The sequence below is a fragment of the Staurois parvus genome, unplaced genomic scaffold (assembly GCF_062004578.1).
Source record: "Staurois parvus isolate SC_StPar_1 unplaced genomic scaffold, SC_StPar_1.0 ptg000030l, whole genome shotgun sequence".
NCBI classification, from domain to species: Eukaryota; Metazoa; Chordata; class Amphibia; order Anura; family Ranidae; genus Staurois; species Staurois parvus.
Window position 1 is genome coordinate 8,547,802 of NW_028317826.1, and position 20,793 is coordinate 8,568,594.

The 20,793-nt window shown below is 47.7% G+C and overlaps 1 protein-coding gene across 1 annotated transcript in view; it reads left to right on the forward strand.

The window, feature by feature from the left end:
- Nucleotides 1-20,793, forward strand: part of LOC149470868 (beta-1-syntrophin-like) — a 60,069-nt gene that overhangs the window by 12,641 nt on the left and 26,635 nt on the right. The window contains exon 2 of the mRNA XM_089659209.1: nt 773-980. Coding sequence (XP_089515335.1) covers nt 773-980 — 208 coding nt within the window. The remainder of the gene's footprint in view (nt 1-772; nt 981-20,793) is intronic.

A 20,793-nucleotide genomic window follows, 5' to 3' on the forward strand; every position in this document is an offset into this window, starting at 1 on the left:
TCAAAACAGAAGCCAGGTCTTGGATGCCAGAGCGGGTTACCAGAAGATCCAGAGTTAGGAAATACAGTGGTGTCCTCTGTTCACCCCCAACCGTCTGATTGGATGGTGAAACAACAGCAGCAGACTGATTAGGTCATCTCTTTGCTCTCTTCTCCTATCAGTATGTTCTATGTTGGTACATGTGCATGCAGCACACCTGATTGGCTCTCGGTTCTGCCCCTCCTTCTTCCAGTGCTGCTGCATAGTAAGAGGCTGATACCAAATCAATTTCAGGCACTTCCACTAGTGGCATTAAAAAACACACATTTCAAAATTTATTAAGCCCTTCCTGTCGGATGTATGTATATATGTGGCAGCACAGAGATTGGCCGTATTCTGTGCCTCCTCGTACACGCATACCTGTTTTATGTTGGCAGCATGCCCCCAGCACTCTGACAGTACCGTCACTGACAATTGGAAGCTGGTAGGATGGGCTTCCAATTATCTAATCACTTTGACATCCAATCACAGTGATCACATGGTGCGGAAGCTGAGCAAGCAGGTGACGATGCTCCGGTGTTACTATCTCTTAAAAGGCTGGGAAGAAGGGGTTAATGAATACAGAGTTGCATTCATTTGTGTCTATTATATCTGTCTGGAGATTAGTCCAAAGATGTACAGTTTTTATTCAACTGTGTGTGGCAAAATATCCTAAAAATCCAGAGCTATGAACAGGGGATTATAAGAAGATCCTGGGATTTCCCGCTGTAAACGCATGTGTTCTGTATTGCAGACATCTAGAACTGCATTCACCTGATGCCAAGCATACTGCGGTGCTGCGAGCAAAAGATCCTGCGGCGGCCCAGACCTGGTTCAACGCAATTCATGGGGCGGTGACGGAACTTCTTCCCAAGGTGATGGCCGAAGTCCAAACTCAGCTGAGAAAAAACGGAATCTCTGGAAGTCATGAAATTCGGCAGATGGGCTGGCTAGCAGAAAAGGTCAGTTTGTTGTGTCTTTGGCTTTATATTGTTTATCTCACGAGCTAAATGACCACAAAAATGTCTCATCTGAAGTCCCTTTAACCCTTTTCCGCCTACTCCGGTGTCCTTGTACAAAGTTCTGAGTGCCTGGGGGGCGGGAAGATTTTCGATCATGTGACTACTGTGTTTGGCTGTCATAGTGGTCACATGATCAGGAGTCGTTCCACTGGCTATGGATTATTAGTGAGGGCCGAGAGCTGTCTTTGACAGCCCAGTGTCTGTGCTGGGAGCTTGCAGTGAGCTTGTTCTCAGCACAGAAACATTGGCTGCCCAACAACGCACATGTGTGGGTGTTAAAGCCCACCCTTGCGGCTGCAAATATGTGTTATTTGGGTGACAACACGTTAAAGTGGAACTTAACCCCCCCAGGTTTAATTTTACTGTAAACCCCCTCCTACCTTGTGTGCTGGGGTGAACTTAAATAACATACCCAGCCATCAACTGCAGCATTGCCCTGCAGTAATCTGCTGAAAGCGGAACCCACAGGGCCTTGTGCCGCCATCATTGGAGCCAGCGTTCTCTTCCAGGTCCTAGCAAGCAGCTCCCGATGACACTCCACTGAGCATAGACAATATTCGTAGTCCTCCTGGGCTTAGGTGAACCTGTGGCTAAAGCTGCTAGTACCTAACCATATACCAGAAATGGTCATTCCAAAGTGTAAAGTGAGGTGCTGCTCTAATAACTAAACTATATGTAAATCCCAATGTGAATAAGTGGTGAACAGTAAATAAATGAGTGAACAATACTATAATACCCAGTGACTATATTAACAGCATAAGTGACATCAACCCCAAACTAAACATCTACACCGCCTCTCCTAAATGGGTGAAATCAACATAAAAAAATCTATAAATACAATAATTAAATACACATACATATAATGAATGCCGTGGTACTGGATATGCGCCTATTACACAACACCAGTAAATACATATCATGTGGTGACATAAACGCATGTATGCTTTACATTCCCAAAACCAACTGATGTGAAAGAAATGGCAGTGATCCCACTAAGGCAGCGGTTCTCAACCTGGGGGTCACGACCCCTTTGGGGGTCGAGCGACCATTTCACAGGGGTCGCCTAAGACCATCGGAAAACACATATTTCCGATGGTCTTAGGAACCGAGACACCGCTCCTCCGTCTCAGGCGATGTGTGGGCGGGATGATACGCTGCTCCTGTCACCTGGCCACACCTCCGGGATCGCTCAGCAGCTCCGCCTCCTCGCCGCTGATTGGCCACCGGAACTGTAGCTCAGGAGAGGCACACAGGCGGCCAATCACCGGCGAGGAGGTGGAGCTTGGAGAGGAGGAGCCGAGCGGCAGCGCGCGTACATCAAAGAAGATTGAGGGAGCTGCCGGAGCGAGTGAAGAGGAGAGCGGCCAGAGAAGGAAGACAGCTGACAGGTAAGTGAGAGAGCGAGCCCAGGCTGGAGCAGGGGTCAGCAAAGTAAGTATCATTGGTGTCAGTGGGAGGAATAGTGCCCCATCATTTGTGTCACTAATACCAACGATGGGGCACTATTCCTCCCCCCACTGACACCAACGATGGGGCACTATTCCTCCCCCCACTGACACCAACGATGTGGCACTATTCCTCCCCCCACTGACACCAACGATGGGGCACTATTCCTCCCCCCACTGACACCAACGATGGGGCACTATTCCTCACCCCACTGACACCAACGATGGGGCACTATTCCTCCCCCCACTGACACCAACGATGGGGCACTATTCCTCCCCCCACTGACACCAACGATGGGGCACTATTCCTCCCCCCACTGACACCAACGATGGGGCACTATTCCTCCCCCCACTGACACCAACGATGGGGCACTATTCCTCCCCCCACTGACACCAACGATGGGGCACTATTCCTCCCCCCACTGACACCAACGATGGGGCACTATTCCTCCCCCCACTGACACCAACGATGGGGCACTATTCCTCCCCCCACTGACACCAACGATGGGGCACTATTCCTCCCCCCACTGACACCAACGATGGGGCACTATTCCTCCCCCCACTGACACCAACGATGGGGCACTATTCTCCCCTCCACCACACTGACATCAATGATGGGGCACTATTCCTCCCACTGACACCAATGATGGGGCACTATTCCTCCCACTGACACCAATGATGGGGCACTATTCCTCCCACTGACACCAATGATGGGGCACTATTCCTCCCACTGACCCCAATGATGTGGCACTATTCCTCCCACTGACACCAGTGATGGGGCACTACTCCCACTGACACCAGTGATGGGGCACTACTCCCCCCACTGACACCAGTGATGGGGCACTATTCCTCCCACTGACACCAATGATGGGGCACTACTCCCCCCACTGACACCAATGATGGGGCACTACTCCCCCCACTGACACCAATGATGGGGCACTATTCCTCCCACTGACACCAATGATGTGGCACTATTCCTCCCACTGACACCAGTGATGGAGCACTACTCCTCCCACTGACACCAGTGATGGGGCACTACTCCCCCCACTGACACCAGTGATGGAGCACTATTCCTCCCACTGACACCAATGATGGGGCACTACTCCCCCCACTGACACCAATGATGGGGCACTACTCCCCCCACTGACACCAATGATGGGGCACTATTCCTCCCACTGACACCAATGATGGGGCACTATTCCTCCCACTGACACCAATGATGGGGCACTATTCCTCCCACTGACACCAATGATGGGGCACTATTCCTCCCACTGACACCAATGATGGGGCACTATTCCTCCCACTGACACCAACGATGGGGCACTATTCCTCCCACTGACACCAACGATGGGGCACTATTTCTCCCACTGACACCAACGATAGGGCACTATTCCTCCCACTGACACCAACGATGGGGCACTATTCCTCCCACTGATACCAACGATGGGGCACTATTCCTCCCACTGATACCAACGATGGGGCACTATTCCTCCCACTGATACCAACGATGGGGCACTATTCCTCCCACTGATACCAACGATGGGGCACTATTCCTCCCACTGACACCAGTGATGGGGCACTATTCCTCCCACTGACACCAGTGATGGGGTACTATTCCTCCCACTGACACCAGTGATGGGGCACTATTCCTCCCACTGACACCAGTGATGGGGCACTATTCCTCCCACTGACACCAGTGATGGGGCACTATTCATCCCACTGACATCAGTGATGGGGCACTATTCCTCCCACTGATACCAACGATGGGGCACTATTCCTCCCACTGATACCAATGATGGGGCACTATTCATCCCACTGACACCAATGATGGGGCACTACTCCTTCCACTGACACCAATGACGTGGCACTACTCCTCCCACTGCAAAATTACAGTTATGAAGTAGCAACGAAAATAATTTTATGGTTGGGGGTCACCACAACATGAGGAACTGTATTAAGGGGTCGCGGCATTAGAAAGGTTGAGAACCACTGCACTAAGGGTTAACAAACAAAGTGAATCAGTGAAACCACTCCTTGTGGTAAACGTACGAAAAAGGGAAGAGGAATCGGATTATAAACGCATGTATACCTACATGCTCAAGGATAACTGGTGAATAAGAACAATAGCAGTGATCCCACTAAGGGACAAACAAAGTGAATCCGTGAAACCACAAATTGTGGTACTTGTGAAAAAAGAAAGAAGTCAGGCTCACCGCCTGTAAATCACTAACAATCACTAAATGTACACAATTGTGACCCCCCTACTGGGGATAAGTGAACAGAAAACCTATAAATAATGAAGGGATTTGTAACCCCAAATGGGGGGTTCTGAATAAGCAGAGAAATAAGTGACGGCAAACAGAGCCTCACACTCTCCGTGTATCCACAAACATAAATAAACATGGATAATCCACCAATGTCTGGAATGACCCATTTTCCTCAGAATTTCAGAGAGAAATGCACTGTAACCAGCATGTCCAACATTTGCTGCCTTCCTTCCTTAAATAAGGGCAATAATTGCCACCTGTTTTTCAAAGAATGAATGACCTCACTAATAGAACACCACACGGCTATTATTTTGAACATGCCCTTTTCAATGAGTGATTCAATGACACAGAATCAGCAGCATGCATGTCATGACTGTTAGGTCTGTTGGATTTCTATTACTCTACTACACCTGCTAGGAAATTATTTGCCATGTAGAAATATCATTTCTACCAAAAACAGTGATTGATCCGGTTAGTGATGTCTGACTGCTAATATTTTGAACACAACTGAATAAACTTCACAAGATCTACAAGATGTCTTATCGATTGAGTCACTGACTGGTATCCAACTAAGATTGAAGTTATCGCTATCTCATCACAACTGAGCCATCACTTCTAGGACCACTGAGAGGAGGCTGCATGCAGGACCTTGCCCACCAGAGAGGGAACTGACACAACGTTGTACCTGACATCCGTTGGAGAGAGTCCGGGTTCCAGACCGGTGGTGTTTGATTATCATAAGGTGTTTTAACCCTGCAGGGTCACCGCATGGAGGTGAGGGGCCATTGCACCTATAGTGGGATTTATAGTATCCTGTTGCACATTTATGGTGATCACAGGACTACAGAACACCTCCACCATTTGGATGGTTCTGGACACCTGTAGATTGGATATTTATTTCACCTTTTAGGACACGTTAATAATTTTGTGTTTTGGTTTTTTCTGTTCATGTTGATTGGTGGATTATCCATGTTTATTTATGTTTGTGGATACACGGAGAGTGTGAGGCACTGTTTGCCGTCACTTATTTCTCTGCTTATTCAGAACCCCCCATTTGGGGTTACAAATCCCTTCATTATTTATAGGCACTATAGCCTATGTTTTCTGTTCACTTATCCCCAGTAGGGGGGTCACAATTGTGTACATTTAGTGATTGTTAGTGATTTACAGGCGGTGAGCCTGACTTCTTTCTTTTTTCACAAGTACCACAATTTGTGGTTTCACGGATTCACTTTGTTTGTCCCTTAGTGGGATCACTGCTATTGTTCTTATTCACCAGTTATCCTTGAGCATGTAGGTATACATGCGTTTATAATCTGATTCCTCTTCCCTTTTTGTACGTTTACCACAAGGAGTGTTTTCACTGATTCACTTTGTTTCTTATCCCTTAGTGGGATCACTGCCATTTCTTTCACATCAGTTGGTTTTGGGAATGTAAAGCATACATGCGTTTATGTCACCACATGATATGTATTTACTGGTGTTGTGGAATAGGCGCATATTCAGTACCACGGCATTCATTCTATGTATGTGTATTAAATTATTGTATTTATAGATTTTTTTATGTTGATTTCACCCATTTAGGAGAGGTGGTGTAGATGTTTAGTTTGGGGTTGATGTCACTTATGCTGTTAATATAGTCACTGGGTATTATAGTATTGTTCACTCATTTATTTACTGTTCACCACTTATTCACATTGGGATTTACATATAGTTTAGTTATTAGCGCAGCACCTCACTTTACACTCCACTGCACATGCACAGCGTATTGTACATAGCCCCAAAGCCACCTGGGATACATGATGTTGGTATCCTAGGGGGCTTCAGGTGGGGTGGGGAGGATGTCATTCTTGCCTAAGCGAGGAAGGCAGAAGCATGGGGTGTGTTCTCCTGAAAAAAAAAAGAAAGAAAGAAGTACAGGAGTTGGATAAAAATATGGAAACACTACATGATTTGCAGGTGTGAAAGTGACGACATGGTTTGCGTTGAAAGCGGAAGTGACGTAACATTCTTTTGCTTCCGCTGTGTGATGAGACACCTAGCTAACAGGTGGAAAGCCTCACGTCTGTCATTTACTGCGTGCGCAGCTAGTAATATGGAGTCATGTCAGAGCTTACTGAGCTTCAAAGAGGGCAAATTGTTGGTGCCATTTAGCTGGTGCCTCTGTGACTGAAGTTGCCAATTTATTTGCCGTGTCACGAGGTACAATATCAAAGGTTATGGCGGCATATACAGTTTGTGGGAAAACAATGTCTGGGCAGCCATATCTTGGTATTCTGCAGGTCCCATTGTCACCTTGAAAGATAGAGTCACTGCCAGTGACTATGTACAAATTTTGGCAGACTATGTGCACCCCATGGTGCAGACATTGTTTCCCGAAGACCGCGCCATTTACCAAGCTGACAATGCTCTGAATTCACACTGCTGGCGTTGTCAAATCACGGTTTGGCGAGGATGCAGACAAGGTTTCACACCTTTCCTGGGCGCCACATTCGCCAGACCTCCATATCATAGAGCCATTATGGTCAACGAAATTTGGGCTCGTTTTCCGCCTCTTGCATCTCTGCGAGAACTGGAACGATTTTTGTATGAAGAGTAGTATCAGATTCCATTATCCACCACCCAAGACTTATATTTGTCAATTCCCAGGAGAATTCAGACCGTCTTGGATGCTAAAGGCAGTCCAACACTATAGGAGCTAATGATTTTGTTCTTTTACCTAGTGTTTCCATAATTTTGTCCAACCCCTGTAACTGGGACTGAAGGTTCGTGTTAAAATCTTAGTAGTTTGACTTCATCGTGTTCTTGCTCTATATCTGTTTAATGTGCTGATTGTCTGCTTGTTATTTGGGTCCACTTTAAACTATGATCAGTTACTTAGGCGGAGACCTTTCTCTGCCACCTACTGGAATTTGTCATTTCTGTGCAATGTATGCGATTAAAGTGGGGACTCCGTATGCAGCTTTCATTGAATGTTGCCACTTAACAGCAAGCACTGAACACATCAAATATGCCACAGTCTCCTGGGAAGTGTAATTAGTCGGTTTGTTTGAATTTGGGGTTTTACTGTTACACTTAGGAATCGGGGGAGGCTGAGGATAGGGCCACTGTAGCTGACAAGCCCCCTTTTCCAGTCACACTTCGTGAACAGGGGATTGTGGCAGCTATGCTGTGTCTGAGATCAATGTTAGTGACGCCCACTAATTGGGCATTCGTCGGGGAGGAGCAGAGAAGCTGGAAATTAAGGAACCAAAGAGATTTACTTCACATTTCAATACTGTTTCATTGGAGAAGTGAATACAGGCATTTAGACATGCAAGGATGGATCTGTATTTATGTTTTTAATTCCTTCAGGAGTTAATTTTTTAAGGCCCAACACTGGAAACACTTTTTAGTCGGTTATTGTGTACCGAGAATACTATCTCTACAGTCACTGACCTTACATTTTCCAAAATACAATATTTTTCCCTAAAGCGGGCCTTTAACTACCTGCCGACCGCAGATAGCCGAATGACGGCTGCACTGCGGCCGGCCAGTTCTGGGTTGACGTTATATGACGTCCACCCAGAACGCGCTCTCCTGTGTGCCCCCGGGGGCGCGCACCCGGCGGTCTCCGTGATCGCTGTGTCCTACGGACACAGCTGATCACGTGACGTGGTAAAAGGCCAATCACAGCGGCCTTTTACCACGTGATCAGCTGTGTCCAATGACACGCTGATCAGCGGGAAATGCAAATGCCGGTTCTCGGCTGCACTTTCCTCACGCTGTCAGATCGTGAGGAAAGTACTGCCGAAAACTGGCATTTGTCAGAGCGGGGATCGGCACCGATCATCGGGGTCACTGATCATCAGTGCCCTGATAATCGGTGCTCAGCAGTGCCACACACAAGTTCCGCCCAGCAGTTCACCCACCTGTGCCCAGCAATGCACCCACCTGTGCCCAACAGTGCGCCCACCTGTGCCACCTACCAGTCCCACCCACCAGTGCCCGTCAGTGTAGCCCAGCAGTGCTGCCAGGCAGTGCCGCCAGGCAGTGCCCAGCAGTGATGTCAGTCAGTGCCACCTATCAGTGCTGTCTATCAGTACCCATTATCAGTGTCGCCTATCAGTGCCACCAATCAGTGCCGCATATCAGTGCCACCTATCCGTGACACCTCATTAGTGCTGCCTATCAGTGCCGCCTATCCGTGCCACCTCAGTGCTGCCTATCAGTGCCCTTCAGTGCTTCCCATCAGTGCCCATCAGTGCTGCCTATCAGTGCCCATCGGTGCTGCCTCATCAACGCACATCAGTGAAGGAGAAAAATTACCTGTTTGAAAATTTTTATAATAGAAACAAAGAAACTTTTTTTTTTTTTTCATATTTTTTTGCAGTTTTTTTGCTTATAGCACAAAAAGTAAAGTGCCCAGCGGCGATTAAATCCCACCAAAAGAAAGCTCTATTTGTGAGAAAAAAATGATAAAAATTTCATATGGGTACAATCTTGCATGACCGCGCAATTGTCAATCAAAGTGCGACAGCACTGAAAGCTGAAAATTGGCCTGGTAAATAAGGGGGTATAAGTGCTCGGTAGGCAAGGGGTTAATGTCTTAAGGGGCCATGCACGGTGCTTACAAGAAGGTGTCCGTTCCGATATTGGGAGCACGTGTAAAGGTAAAGGTACTCTGGGCTCTGATTTGGGTCACGCCGTGTACATCGTTCTCTGGGGAGGTACAGTAGTAAGTGTAGATGGTGAGACGACTTGTTCAGCTGAGCCAATGCAAATTTAATGAGCATCACACTTCCTAGCGTTGGCGGTTGGATTGGCTGGATGTCTGTAAAGACAGATGCATCCAGTGAATGCTTCCTGTGAATATGGAAGATGGACAGTCTAGGTGTTGATAGACATCGTTTATGTATTTACTTTGTACAGTTATTCTTATTTGCTTTTTATGAACACGTAATTTCCAAAAGTTTTGCCCATTTATAACAGTCCCTGAGCGATTTCTCTGCTCCTTTTTTGTTATGTTTCCACAGAAGTTGAAGCGTATCTAAACCCGAGAACAAAATCTTTTCCAGTTTACCAATCTTTAGATTTGGTGGCTGCCATTGTTTTATTTTTATTAGGATTATCTAGTTTTTATGCTAAGCTGGTAATCATGTTCACTTCCTGTCCTAGGGTGACAACACTCAATGTGCTATATCTATTGTAATGTTTGGGGGTTTTTTATCTCAGGGTAGCGCTCACCAGCAAGTAGAATCCACACCAGAAATTGTTGTTTTAGAGTTTCTTGGCCCAATTTTTATTAATGAAAAAAAAGTCCATTCAATGTATGTTTGCCACATCAACAGAAAACAACCAATCCAGCCTCCTGGCTTGCACTTGTAACAAAATAGTTCTTCAGCCTCCTGGCTTATGTACAGCAGTTCTGCTCAGGCCTTCCACTATAGACCCTCGTCAGTCCCCCATAGACCACTTCCTCGCCAACACTGTCCACACAGCTGGCAGCCCCTTGCTGCCCTGATCCTCAGGCTCTGGACTCTGTCCTTTCCAATGCACATATGCACTCCTCTGGATTCTCCCTTGCACATACCTGGATTCCTCAGGAGGATAGAGCCCAGAACCCTGGTTCTATCTCTACAAAAAGCCCAGAACCCACCTGCATAATCAGTGTTCTGGCTATTTCTAAAATCTAGTCCCAGGATTGCAGATTTCTTCCCACTAAGATCACTTTGAAATTTCTAGGCTCCAGGTCCCAAAATGGACCTTTATGAAACAATGAAGAAACTGAAAAGCCAGTTTCCTCTGCTTTACACAAACTCCCTGGAGCCCCTTAACCTGCCTTGTTGAGAATCCTGGGTAGCATAATATCCTTTTAACAACATGACAGATCACTGCACTGTCACACTATGGAGAGCAGCATTGTCACCCTAGGACAAGAAGTGTTTCAGGGCTACAGAACAAACACGTGTAGGCTTGTGAGCTACTATGTGAATAATATATCTTACCAAGTGCTGATTGTGAATCGCCTGCACCTAACACATGCTCATACTAGTGTGTAAAAAAACAAAAACCACAATGTTCCGCGCTTCACTTCAACAATAATATGTGTATCCAATCACTAATATTTCTAATGCATATCCAAATATATAAATGAATATAAATATATGTAATTGTGCATCCAGTTACTATTAGTTATATATCAAAATAAATGAAAGAGTGAATAAACCAATGATGATTTTCAACAACAGTGTCCATATGATTGTTATAAGCAGTCAAAAGAAAAATCCAAATATGAGTTCCTTCAAACGTGCAAACTTTGCTTTATCGTATAATATCCCGTGCTTCTTAAAAAGTATTTGGTGCGAATAACTTGCATAAACGTGCCCCCCCACCGGTTGTGCTCTCACCTCAAATATATGAACAAACCGTTAAGTAAGGTCATATAGCGCTTGTGTCCCTTTAAATGGACCAAAGTGTGGATGGGACGGTATCCTGCTGTTTGGGGTCCTTCTCCACTCAAATGATAAACTCCCCTTCCACAATGGTTATAGAGGAATAGGTCAAATCATAGTGTATTACCCTTTAAAAATCATTTTTATTAATAAAAGTAATGCACTCACATTTACTCTATGTTAAAACTGCTTTGTGCACAAAATGTGTCCTCCAGAACGTTTTCCCAGGTGAAAATGCTAAAAATTGGCAGCTGGTGTCAGTATGGTACCATCGAGCATCGTGAGGGACTTTGATGTCATGACGTTGGATGGAGCACGTTTATGCAAATTATTCGCACCAAATACTTTTTAAGAAGCACGGGATAGTATACGGGTAAAGCAAAGTTTGCACGTTTGAAGGAACTCGTATTTGGATTTTTCTTTTGACTGCTTATAACAATCATATGGACACTGTTGTTGAAAATCATCATTGGTTTATTCACTTTTTCATTTATTTTGATATATAACTAATAGTAACTGGATACACAGTTGCATATATTTATATTAATTTATATATTTGGATATGCATTAGTTATGTTAATGATTGGATACACATTATTTTTGAAGTGAAGCGCGGCACATTGTGGATTTTTAGAACTACAGAACACCTCCCCCTTTGTCCATCTATACAAGGCTAGGATCACACCCTCTCTATGCTTTTTCTCTAAAAAGTTATTCCCTATGTCGTATGGATGTATGTATATTAAAAGCCATAGGAATGACCGTTTCTGGCATTCCCGCCCCTTTCTCAAGCTCAATGCACATTTGAAATTGCGAAAGGGCAGAGATTTCCCAAAACTCAAGAAGCGGCTGATTAGGCGGTCGCCTAATGCCTCACCCTCACAGGGGCTTTGCGGCAGCATAATTTTCCTATGGCTAGGTTCACACATGCCTGGTGTGAATTTCCTGGTCATTTTCACTGCCAATTTCCAATGGCAAATTTCCAATTTCCAAATATGGTTCAGATGCAGATTTATGGCGCTGGTAGCCACTGGCGTCTTTAACAATACCTGGTCCACTTCAGGTCCAGACACTTGCACCCCCTTCCAGTCTAGGACAATTTTAAGCTTTCAGCACTATCACACTTTGAGTGACAATTACTCAGTCATGCAACACTATACCCATATTACATCTTTATCTTTTTCTTGTGACAGATAGAACTTTCTTTTGGTGGTATTTGATCACCACGGGGTTTTTTATTATTTGCTATATAAACGAAAAAATACTGACAATTTTGAAGAAAAAAACATTTTTTGCTTAGTTTTTGTTACATAATTTTGCAAAAAGATCATGTTTCTTCATACATTTAGGCCAAAATGTATTCTGCTACATTTTTGGGATAAAAATAACCCAAAACAGTTTATATTATTTAGTCTTTGTGAAAGCTATTGAGTCTATAAACTATGGGATATATATTTAAATATATGCATAATGTCATATGGCTGTGATCAGGATGCTGGTATGGGGTGTGGCTGTGATCAGGATGCTGGTATGGGGTGTGGCTGTGATCAGGATGCCGGTATGGGGTGTGGCGGTGATCAGGATGCCGGTATGGGGTGTGGCTGTGATCAGGATGCTGGTATTGGGTGTGGCTGTGAGCAGGATGCTGGTATGGGCTGTGGCTGTGATCAGGATGCTGGTATTGGGTGTGGCTGTGATCAGGATTCTGGTATGGGGTGTGGCTGTGATCAGGATGCCGGTATGGGGTGTGGCTGTGATCAGGATGCTGGTATGGGGTGTGGCTGTGATCAGGATGCTGGTATTGGGTGTGGCTGTGAGCAGGATGCTGGTATGGGCTGTGGCTGTGATCAGGATGCTGGTATGGGGTGTGGCTGTGATCAGGATGCTGGTATGGGGTGTGGCTGTGATCAGGATGCCGGTATGGGGTGTGGCTGTGATCAGGACGCCGGTATGGGGTGTGGCTGTGATCAGGACGCCGGTATGGGGTGTGGCTGTGATCAGGACGCTGGTATGGGGTGTGGCTGTGATCAGGACTCTGGTATGGGGTGTGGCTGTGATTAGGACGCTGGTATGGGGTGTGGCTGTGATCAGGACGCTGGTATGGGGTGTGGCTGTGATCAGGACACTGGTATGGGGTGTGGCTGTGATCAGGATGCTGGTATGGGGTATGGCTGTGATCAGGACATTGGTATGGTGTATGGGGGTGTTTTGTTTGCACTGGGACAGGTGACAAGGCCTCCTGAATGATGTATTATTGATATTGTGGGGCAGTGATCAGGGACACAGGGGAACTAAACTGGGGCACTGGGAAGGCTGGCAGTGCAGTGTGTGAGGGTACAAGCAGCCTGACATTCAGTGTAAACTCACACACTGCAGGATCGTTTTCACTGAGAGCAGAGAGAAGCGATTGGTCACAGCAGTCACATGTGTTACACCACGTGATCGCCCTAACACAGCGGTAATGTGATCCACTGTGTCCGGGCGACACACCGATCAGCAGGTTTCGTGGTGATCGCTCTGTGAGCCGCACACGAGCCATCGATGCAGCCTAACGTACAGGAACATTTTTCCCGAATCGTCGCTGCTTCCCGTCTGCCATCTATGTAGAATGGGCGGACGGGAAGAGGGTAAGGAGGGGGCCAGGTAGCTGGCTGCCACGTCCTTAACAACCGATGACTCATCAGCTGAAAGCGTGGGGTTCCCCCCCAATCCATACCAGGCTCTCTAGTTCTGGTATCGATTTTGAGGGTAACCCCATGCCAAGAAAAAAAAAAAAACCTTATCCGAGCATGTGGCCGGGCTGGCTAGTAAAGGGAGGAGACCCCCAGATCCTGCCAACCCCCCCCCCCCCCATCCATGTGAATGACTATGGGGTACATTGGGCATTTTTTTTGCTATCCGTCACTTCGCTTTATCTGGTAATAGCAAAATTAAATTTTTTCCCCCACAAAAATAGAGCTTTCTTTTGGTGATATATGAACACCACTAGGTATTTATTATATAAATGAATATTTTGAAACCAAAAAAAACTATATTTTTTACTTTTTGTTATAAAACATATCCAATAAAAAAATTTTAAAAAAATTCTTCATATATTTAGGCGAACATATATTCTGTTACATGTTTTAGGTAAAAAAAAAAAAGCAAATTAGTAAATGTGTATTAATTGGTTTGCGTGAAAGTTGTAGCGTCTACAAACAATGGGATAAATAATAAATACTGGAATTTTATTTATCTTTTACATTTATTTATGTTTATACTATTAATGGCGATGATGAGTGAGGCTGTGATAGTGCGCAGAGCAATCTGACACTTTGTCACAACTGACACTGACATCTCCAGTGACACTGATACAGTGATCAGTGTTAATACTATACACTGTCACTGTATAAATGACACTGACTGGGAAGGGGTAACATCTAGGGGCAATCAAAGGGTTAGCGGTGTGTACTGTGTGTAGTATGGGCTGCTTTTACTAGTCCATTTGGCTGTTTTTACTCTCTGCTTTGCAGCTGGTTAATTCATGGAACAGAGTTCCATGGATGGTCCATGCAGCAGAATTAGTGGGAACAGATGATACTATGAGAGACAGAAGAGGCCAGAGGGTGACTAAGCCCCGTAGACTCCACTGGTAACTAAAATATCACTTTTGGGTGGACTGACCCTTTAACTGTACAGGATATGGTGGTGGTACACAAATGAAAGGAGTACGGGACACACGGAATGATAGAAATGCCAGTCACCACAGACTTGGAATTACACTGTATCTGAGCACCACAAAGCCAAAATGATAATTTATTCATTTGTAATAATCAAAGAAAACTCCCCCATCCATCCATGTTGCCATGCTTTATTTTACTGAGAAATCACTTTGAAAAACTCTTGTCTAGCATTTCTGGCTGTGGCCACCTTGAGTAAGGGCAATGACTGATGTAGCATTTACTTCCTGGAATCCATCTGCCCTTAGCTCAGGCATGAGGGTGTGCTTTGCTGAGAAAGCCCCTGCTCCACTCCTGAATACTCCTGGGATGTATGAGTTTATTTGCCTAGGCTAGAAACCAGGAAGTAACTGAGGAGTTGTTAATAAAAAAGAATACGTTTAAAACATGTAAATGTGACCTCCGTTCCTAAATATACTGCTCAAAAAAATGAAAGGAACGCTTTTTAATCAGATTATAGTGTCAAGTCAATTAAACTTCTGGGATATTTATCTGGTCAGTTAAGTAGCAGAGGGGGTTGTAAATCAGTTTCAGCTGCTTTGGTATTAATGAAATGAACAACAGTTGCATTAGATGGGCAACAATGAGACAACCCCCAACACAGGAATGGTTTTACAGGTGGAGGCCACTGACATTTTTTTCCCTACTCATCTTTTCTGACTGTTTTTCACTAGTTTTGTATCATATGATGCCCTCCCAGAACTGGACAACCGCGCTCTATCCGTTATTCGGCTATAGCTCGGTTGGCAAGTGGTTAAAAAGATATTCCAGCATCCTCTGAGATATCATGTTTCAGTCCATCTGATGCTGCCACGTTGTACCTCAGACTGTCCAGGAGCTCAGTGGTGACCTGATCCAGATCTGGGAGAAAATCCCCCAGGACACCATCCGTCGTCTAATTAGAAGCATGCCCTGACGTTGTCAGACATACATACAATCACGTGGGGGCCATACAAACTACTGAGGACCATTCTGAGTTGCTGCAATACAATTTTAGCAAAATGGACTCGTCTGCATTTTTTTTTTCACTTTGATTTTCGGGGTGTCTTTGAATTCAGTCCTCTGTTGGTTGATAATTTTCATCAAACGATGGGGCGTCCTTACATTCCTAACACATTACTCCGTCCATGTCAGTATAGAGATCCAACATGAGATTTTTCCCCATTGAGATCTGATGTGTTCTCAAAGTGTTCCTTTATTTTTTGAGCCGTGTATTTGCTAAGGATAGCAGCAGAAGGATCAAAAATAGCTCATGTTTATTGAGATTGAAGTTTATTTTATTTATTATTTATTTCAGGTACTTATATATCGCCGTCAATTTACACAGCACTTTACATATATATTGTACATTCACATCAGTCCCTAACCCTCAAGGGGCGTACAGTCTAAGGTCCCTAACTCACATTCATACATACACTGTCTGTCTGTCTATCTATCTATCTATCTATCTATCTATCTATCTATCTATCTATCTATCTATCTATCTATCCAGTTGTATCCAACCCTTGGTGATTGCATGGACCGTCACTCATAAGCGACTTTTTCCATGAACTCTCTTAGCAGTTACTTTACAGGGTAGGTTGCCAGGTCTTTCTCCAACCCCCACCATGCAGGAGATCCCACATGGCCAGGGATGAAACTAGGACAATTTAGACAGGAGCCAATTCACCTATCAGCATGTCTTTGGAGTGTGGGAGGAAACCGGAGTACCCAGAGGAAACCCACACAGGCACAGGGAGAACATGCAAACTCCAGGCAGGTGGTGCCATGGTTGGGATTCGAACCAACGACCCAAGTATTGCCAGGCGGAAGTGCTAACCATTAGCCACTGTGCTGCCCAAGTTGTGCATTAAAGTTTTTCTGTTGCCTGAAGTTGCCCCTCCTCTGATCAATTTATTGTGTTCCATTGAACGGGCTGCCGACACACGCCAGAATAGACCAAATATCGGACACGCATCGTTTCTTCTGACTAGATGTGCAGTGTAGTGCGCTGCAATGCATGTTTGTCAGATGTGCGTTCGGTTCCTATTGACAATGGATGGCACTGCAACACGCTAATGCATGGACCACGTGTCGACCTATGTTGCAGGAATGCATCTTACCGCAACACAAAAGTGTGATTGGATGCTTCATGTAAGGTGCGCATAGGCAGGGCAATTCACAGAACGTTACAATACACAGAGTCCTCCAGCATACTTACCAGCCAGCCAGCAAAATTGGAAAAAGCCTAAAATGTTTCAGCAATTTGTGTTCAGTTTGTTGGATACATTTGCAAATATATGTGAAGCCGCACTGCCACGTCAAGGCTCCTCTGTACAGTGCGGTCCCTAACTCCACTCTAATGTCATTTCCAAATTGTGACATACAGAGCAAGAAATACATTCAGAATGTAAACTAGTTAAACAAAAATTAAATCAAAAACAGAGGTTTTGGTTGCATATATTTGCAATCATATACGAAACTACCATCTATAGACGTCTAAAACATGAGTGAAAAAAAAATACTGGCCTCCAACCTCCCCTTATAGCCAGTCCAACACATGCCTTTAAAAAAGAATACCGGCCTCCAACCTCCCCTTATAGCCGGTCCAACACACACCTGGAAAAAAAATATTGTAGCTCTCTTGTGGGTGAAGAGAGCTGGTGTAATTGCTTTCTTGGAGGCAGGTGCTGATGACAATCCTTCAATAGAGCGATGACGGAGCCTCCACGTGAATGTCACATGCTGACGGAGTCTCCACGTGAATGTCACATGCTGACGGAGCCTCCACGGGCTCACGGGCTCGGCACAAGCCGTCGGAGCCTCCACTGGCTCGGCACAAGCCGTCGGAGCCTCCACGGGCTCGGCACAAGCCGTCGGAGCCTCCACGGGCTCGGCACAAGCCGTCGGAGCCTCCACGGGCTCGGCACAAGCCGTCGGAGCCTCCACGGGCTCGGCACAAGCCGTCGGAGCCTCCACGGGCTCGGCACAAGCCGTCGGAGCCTCCACGCGCTCGGCACAAGCCGTCGGAGCCTCCACGCGCTCGGCACAAGCCGTCGGAGCCTCCACGCGCTCGGCACAAGCCGTCGGAGCCTCCACGGGCTCGGCACAAGCCGTCGGAGCCTCCACGGGCTCGGCACAAGCCGTCGGAGCCTCCACGGGCTCGGCACAAGCCGTCGGAGCCTCCACGGGCTCGGCACAAGCCGTCGGAGCCTCCACGGGCTCGGCACAAGCCGTCGGAGCCTCCACGGGCTCGGCACAAGCCGTCGGAGCCTCCACGCGCTCGGCACAAGCCGTCGGAGCCTCCACGGGCTCGGCACAAGCCGTCGGAGCCTCCACGGGCTCGGCACAAGCCGTCGGAGCCTCCACGGGCTCGGCACAAGCCGTCGGAGCCTCCACGGGCTCGGCACAAGCCGTCGGAGCCTCCACGGGCTCGGCACAAGCCGTCGGAGCCTCCACGTGCTCGGCACATGCCGTCGGAGCCTCCACGTGCTCTGCCCATGCCGTCGGAGCCTCCACGTTCTCTGCCCATGCTTTCGGAGCCTCCACGCTCTCTGCCCATGCTTACAGAGCCTCCACACGCTCGGCCCATGCTTACAGAGCCTCCACGCGCTCGGCCCATGCTTACAAAGCCTCCACGCGCTCGGCCCATGCTGTCGGAGCCTGCCAAGCGGATGTGCTAACCATTTAGCCAATGTGCTGCCTCCAATCATTTATCTTCCGGCCTCCAACCTCCCCTTATAGCCGGTCCAACACACACCTGGATAAAAAAATATTGTAGCTCTCTTGTGGGTGAAGAGAGCTGGTGTAATTGCTTTCTTGGAGGCAGGTGCTGATGACAATCCTTCAATAGAGCGATGACATAGGGGACTTTCTGATGATGAAGGTCCTCCTCTTCTTCACCTCCTAGTGTAAAATTTCTTCCAACTTCTTGGCCATCTTAACTCCCAGAACAGTCGCACCCTGGCCATTTAAGTGCAGTCCGTCCCTGCTGTAGAGCTGGTAACTGAACAAAAAGTCTGCCCAGTTCTCCATGAACTCAAACCCCTCCTCTCTGCACCAGTTCTTCAGCCACTTGTTAAGCTCTCTGATCTCATTCTGCCTCACTGGTGTGGCTCGAGGTACAGGCAGTATTTCTGAAAATACTGCCTTGGAGGTTCTTTTCTTCAATATAGCTCCCAAGTCTCTGAAATCTTTTTGTAGGGCGTTCCATCTTCCTCTGACTTTGTCGTTGGTACCGACATGTATGATGACAGCTGGGTCCTCCCCAGCCCCTTTCAGCAATCTGTCCATACGATCTGCAATGTCCCGAACCCGAGCGCCTGGTAAACTACAGACTGTTCGGCAATGACGGTCTTTGTGACAGATTGCTTTCTCTGTACCTCTAAGAATGGAGTCCCCTACCACCAGTATATGTCTATCCTTTCTTGTATCCTTGCCCCCATCTTCACTGGAGGAGATGTTCCCCTGGCATTTTGGTAGGGTCTTGTCATTAAAGTCGTATTCTGTCGGAGTCTCCACATGAATGTCACATGCTGACGGAGCCTCCACGTGAATGTCACATGCTGACGGAGCCTCCACGTGAATGTCACATGCTGACGGAGCCTCCACGTGAATGTCACATGCTGTCGGAGCCTCCACGTGCTGGGCACATGCTGTCGGAGCCTCCACGTGCTGGGCACATGCTGTCGGAGCCTCCACGTGCTGGGCACATGCTGTCGGAGCCTCCACGTGCTGGGCACATGCTGTCGGAGCCTCCACGTGCTGGGCACATGCTGACGGAGCCTCCACGTGCTGGGCACATGCTGTCGGAGCCTCCACGTGCTGGGCACATTCTGTCGGAGCCTCCACGTGCTGGGCACATTCTGTCGGAGCCTCCACGTGCTCGGCACATTCTGTCGGAGCCTCCACGTGCTCGGCACATTCTGTCGGAGCCTCCACGTGCTCGGCACATTCTGTCGGAGCCTCCACGTGCTCGGCACATTCTGTCGGAGCCTCCACGTGCTCGGCACATTCTGTCGGAGCCTCCACGTGCTCGGCACATTCTGTCGGAGCCTCCACGTGCTCGGCACATTCTGTCGGAGCCTCCACGTGCTCGGCACATTCTGTCGGAGCCTCCACGTGCTCGGCACATTCTGTCGGAGCCTCCACGTGCTCGGCACATTCTGTCGGAGCCTCCACGTGCTCGGCACATTCTGTCGGAGCCTCCACGTGCTCGGCACATGCTGTCGGAGCCTCCACGTGCTGGGCACATTCTGTCGGAGCCTCCACGTGCTCGGCACATGCTGTCGGAGCCTCCACGTGCTCGGCACATGCTGTCGGAGCCTCCACGTGCTGGGCACATTCTGTCGGAGCCTCCACGTGCTGGGCACATTCTGTCGGAGCCTCCACGTGCTGGGCACATTCTGTCGGAGCCTCCACGTGCTGGGCACATTCTGTCGGAGCCTCCACGTGCTGGGCACATGCTGTCGGAGCCTCAACGTGCTGGGCACATGCTGTCGGAGCCTCAACGTGCTGGGCACATGCTGTCGGAGCCTCCACGTGCTGGGCACATGCTGTCGGAGCCTCCACGTGCTGGGCACATGCTGTCGGAGCCTCCACGTGCTGGGCACATGCTGTCGGAGCCTCCACGTGCTGGGCACATGCTGTCGGAGCCTCCACGTGCTGGGCACATGCTGTCGGAGCCTCCACGTGCTGGGCACATGCTGTCGGAGCCTCCACGTGCTGGGCACATGCTGTCGGAGCCTCCACGTGCTGGGCACATGCTGTCGGAGCCTCCACGTGCTGGGCACATGCTGTCGGAGCCTCCACGTGCTGGGCACATTCTGTCGGAGCCTCCACGTGCTGGGCACATTCTGTCGGAGCCTCCACGTGCTCGGCACATTCTGTCGGAGCCTCCACGTGAATGT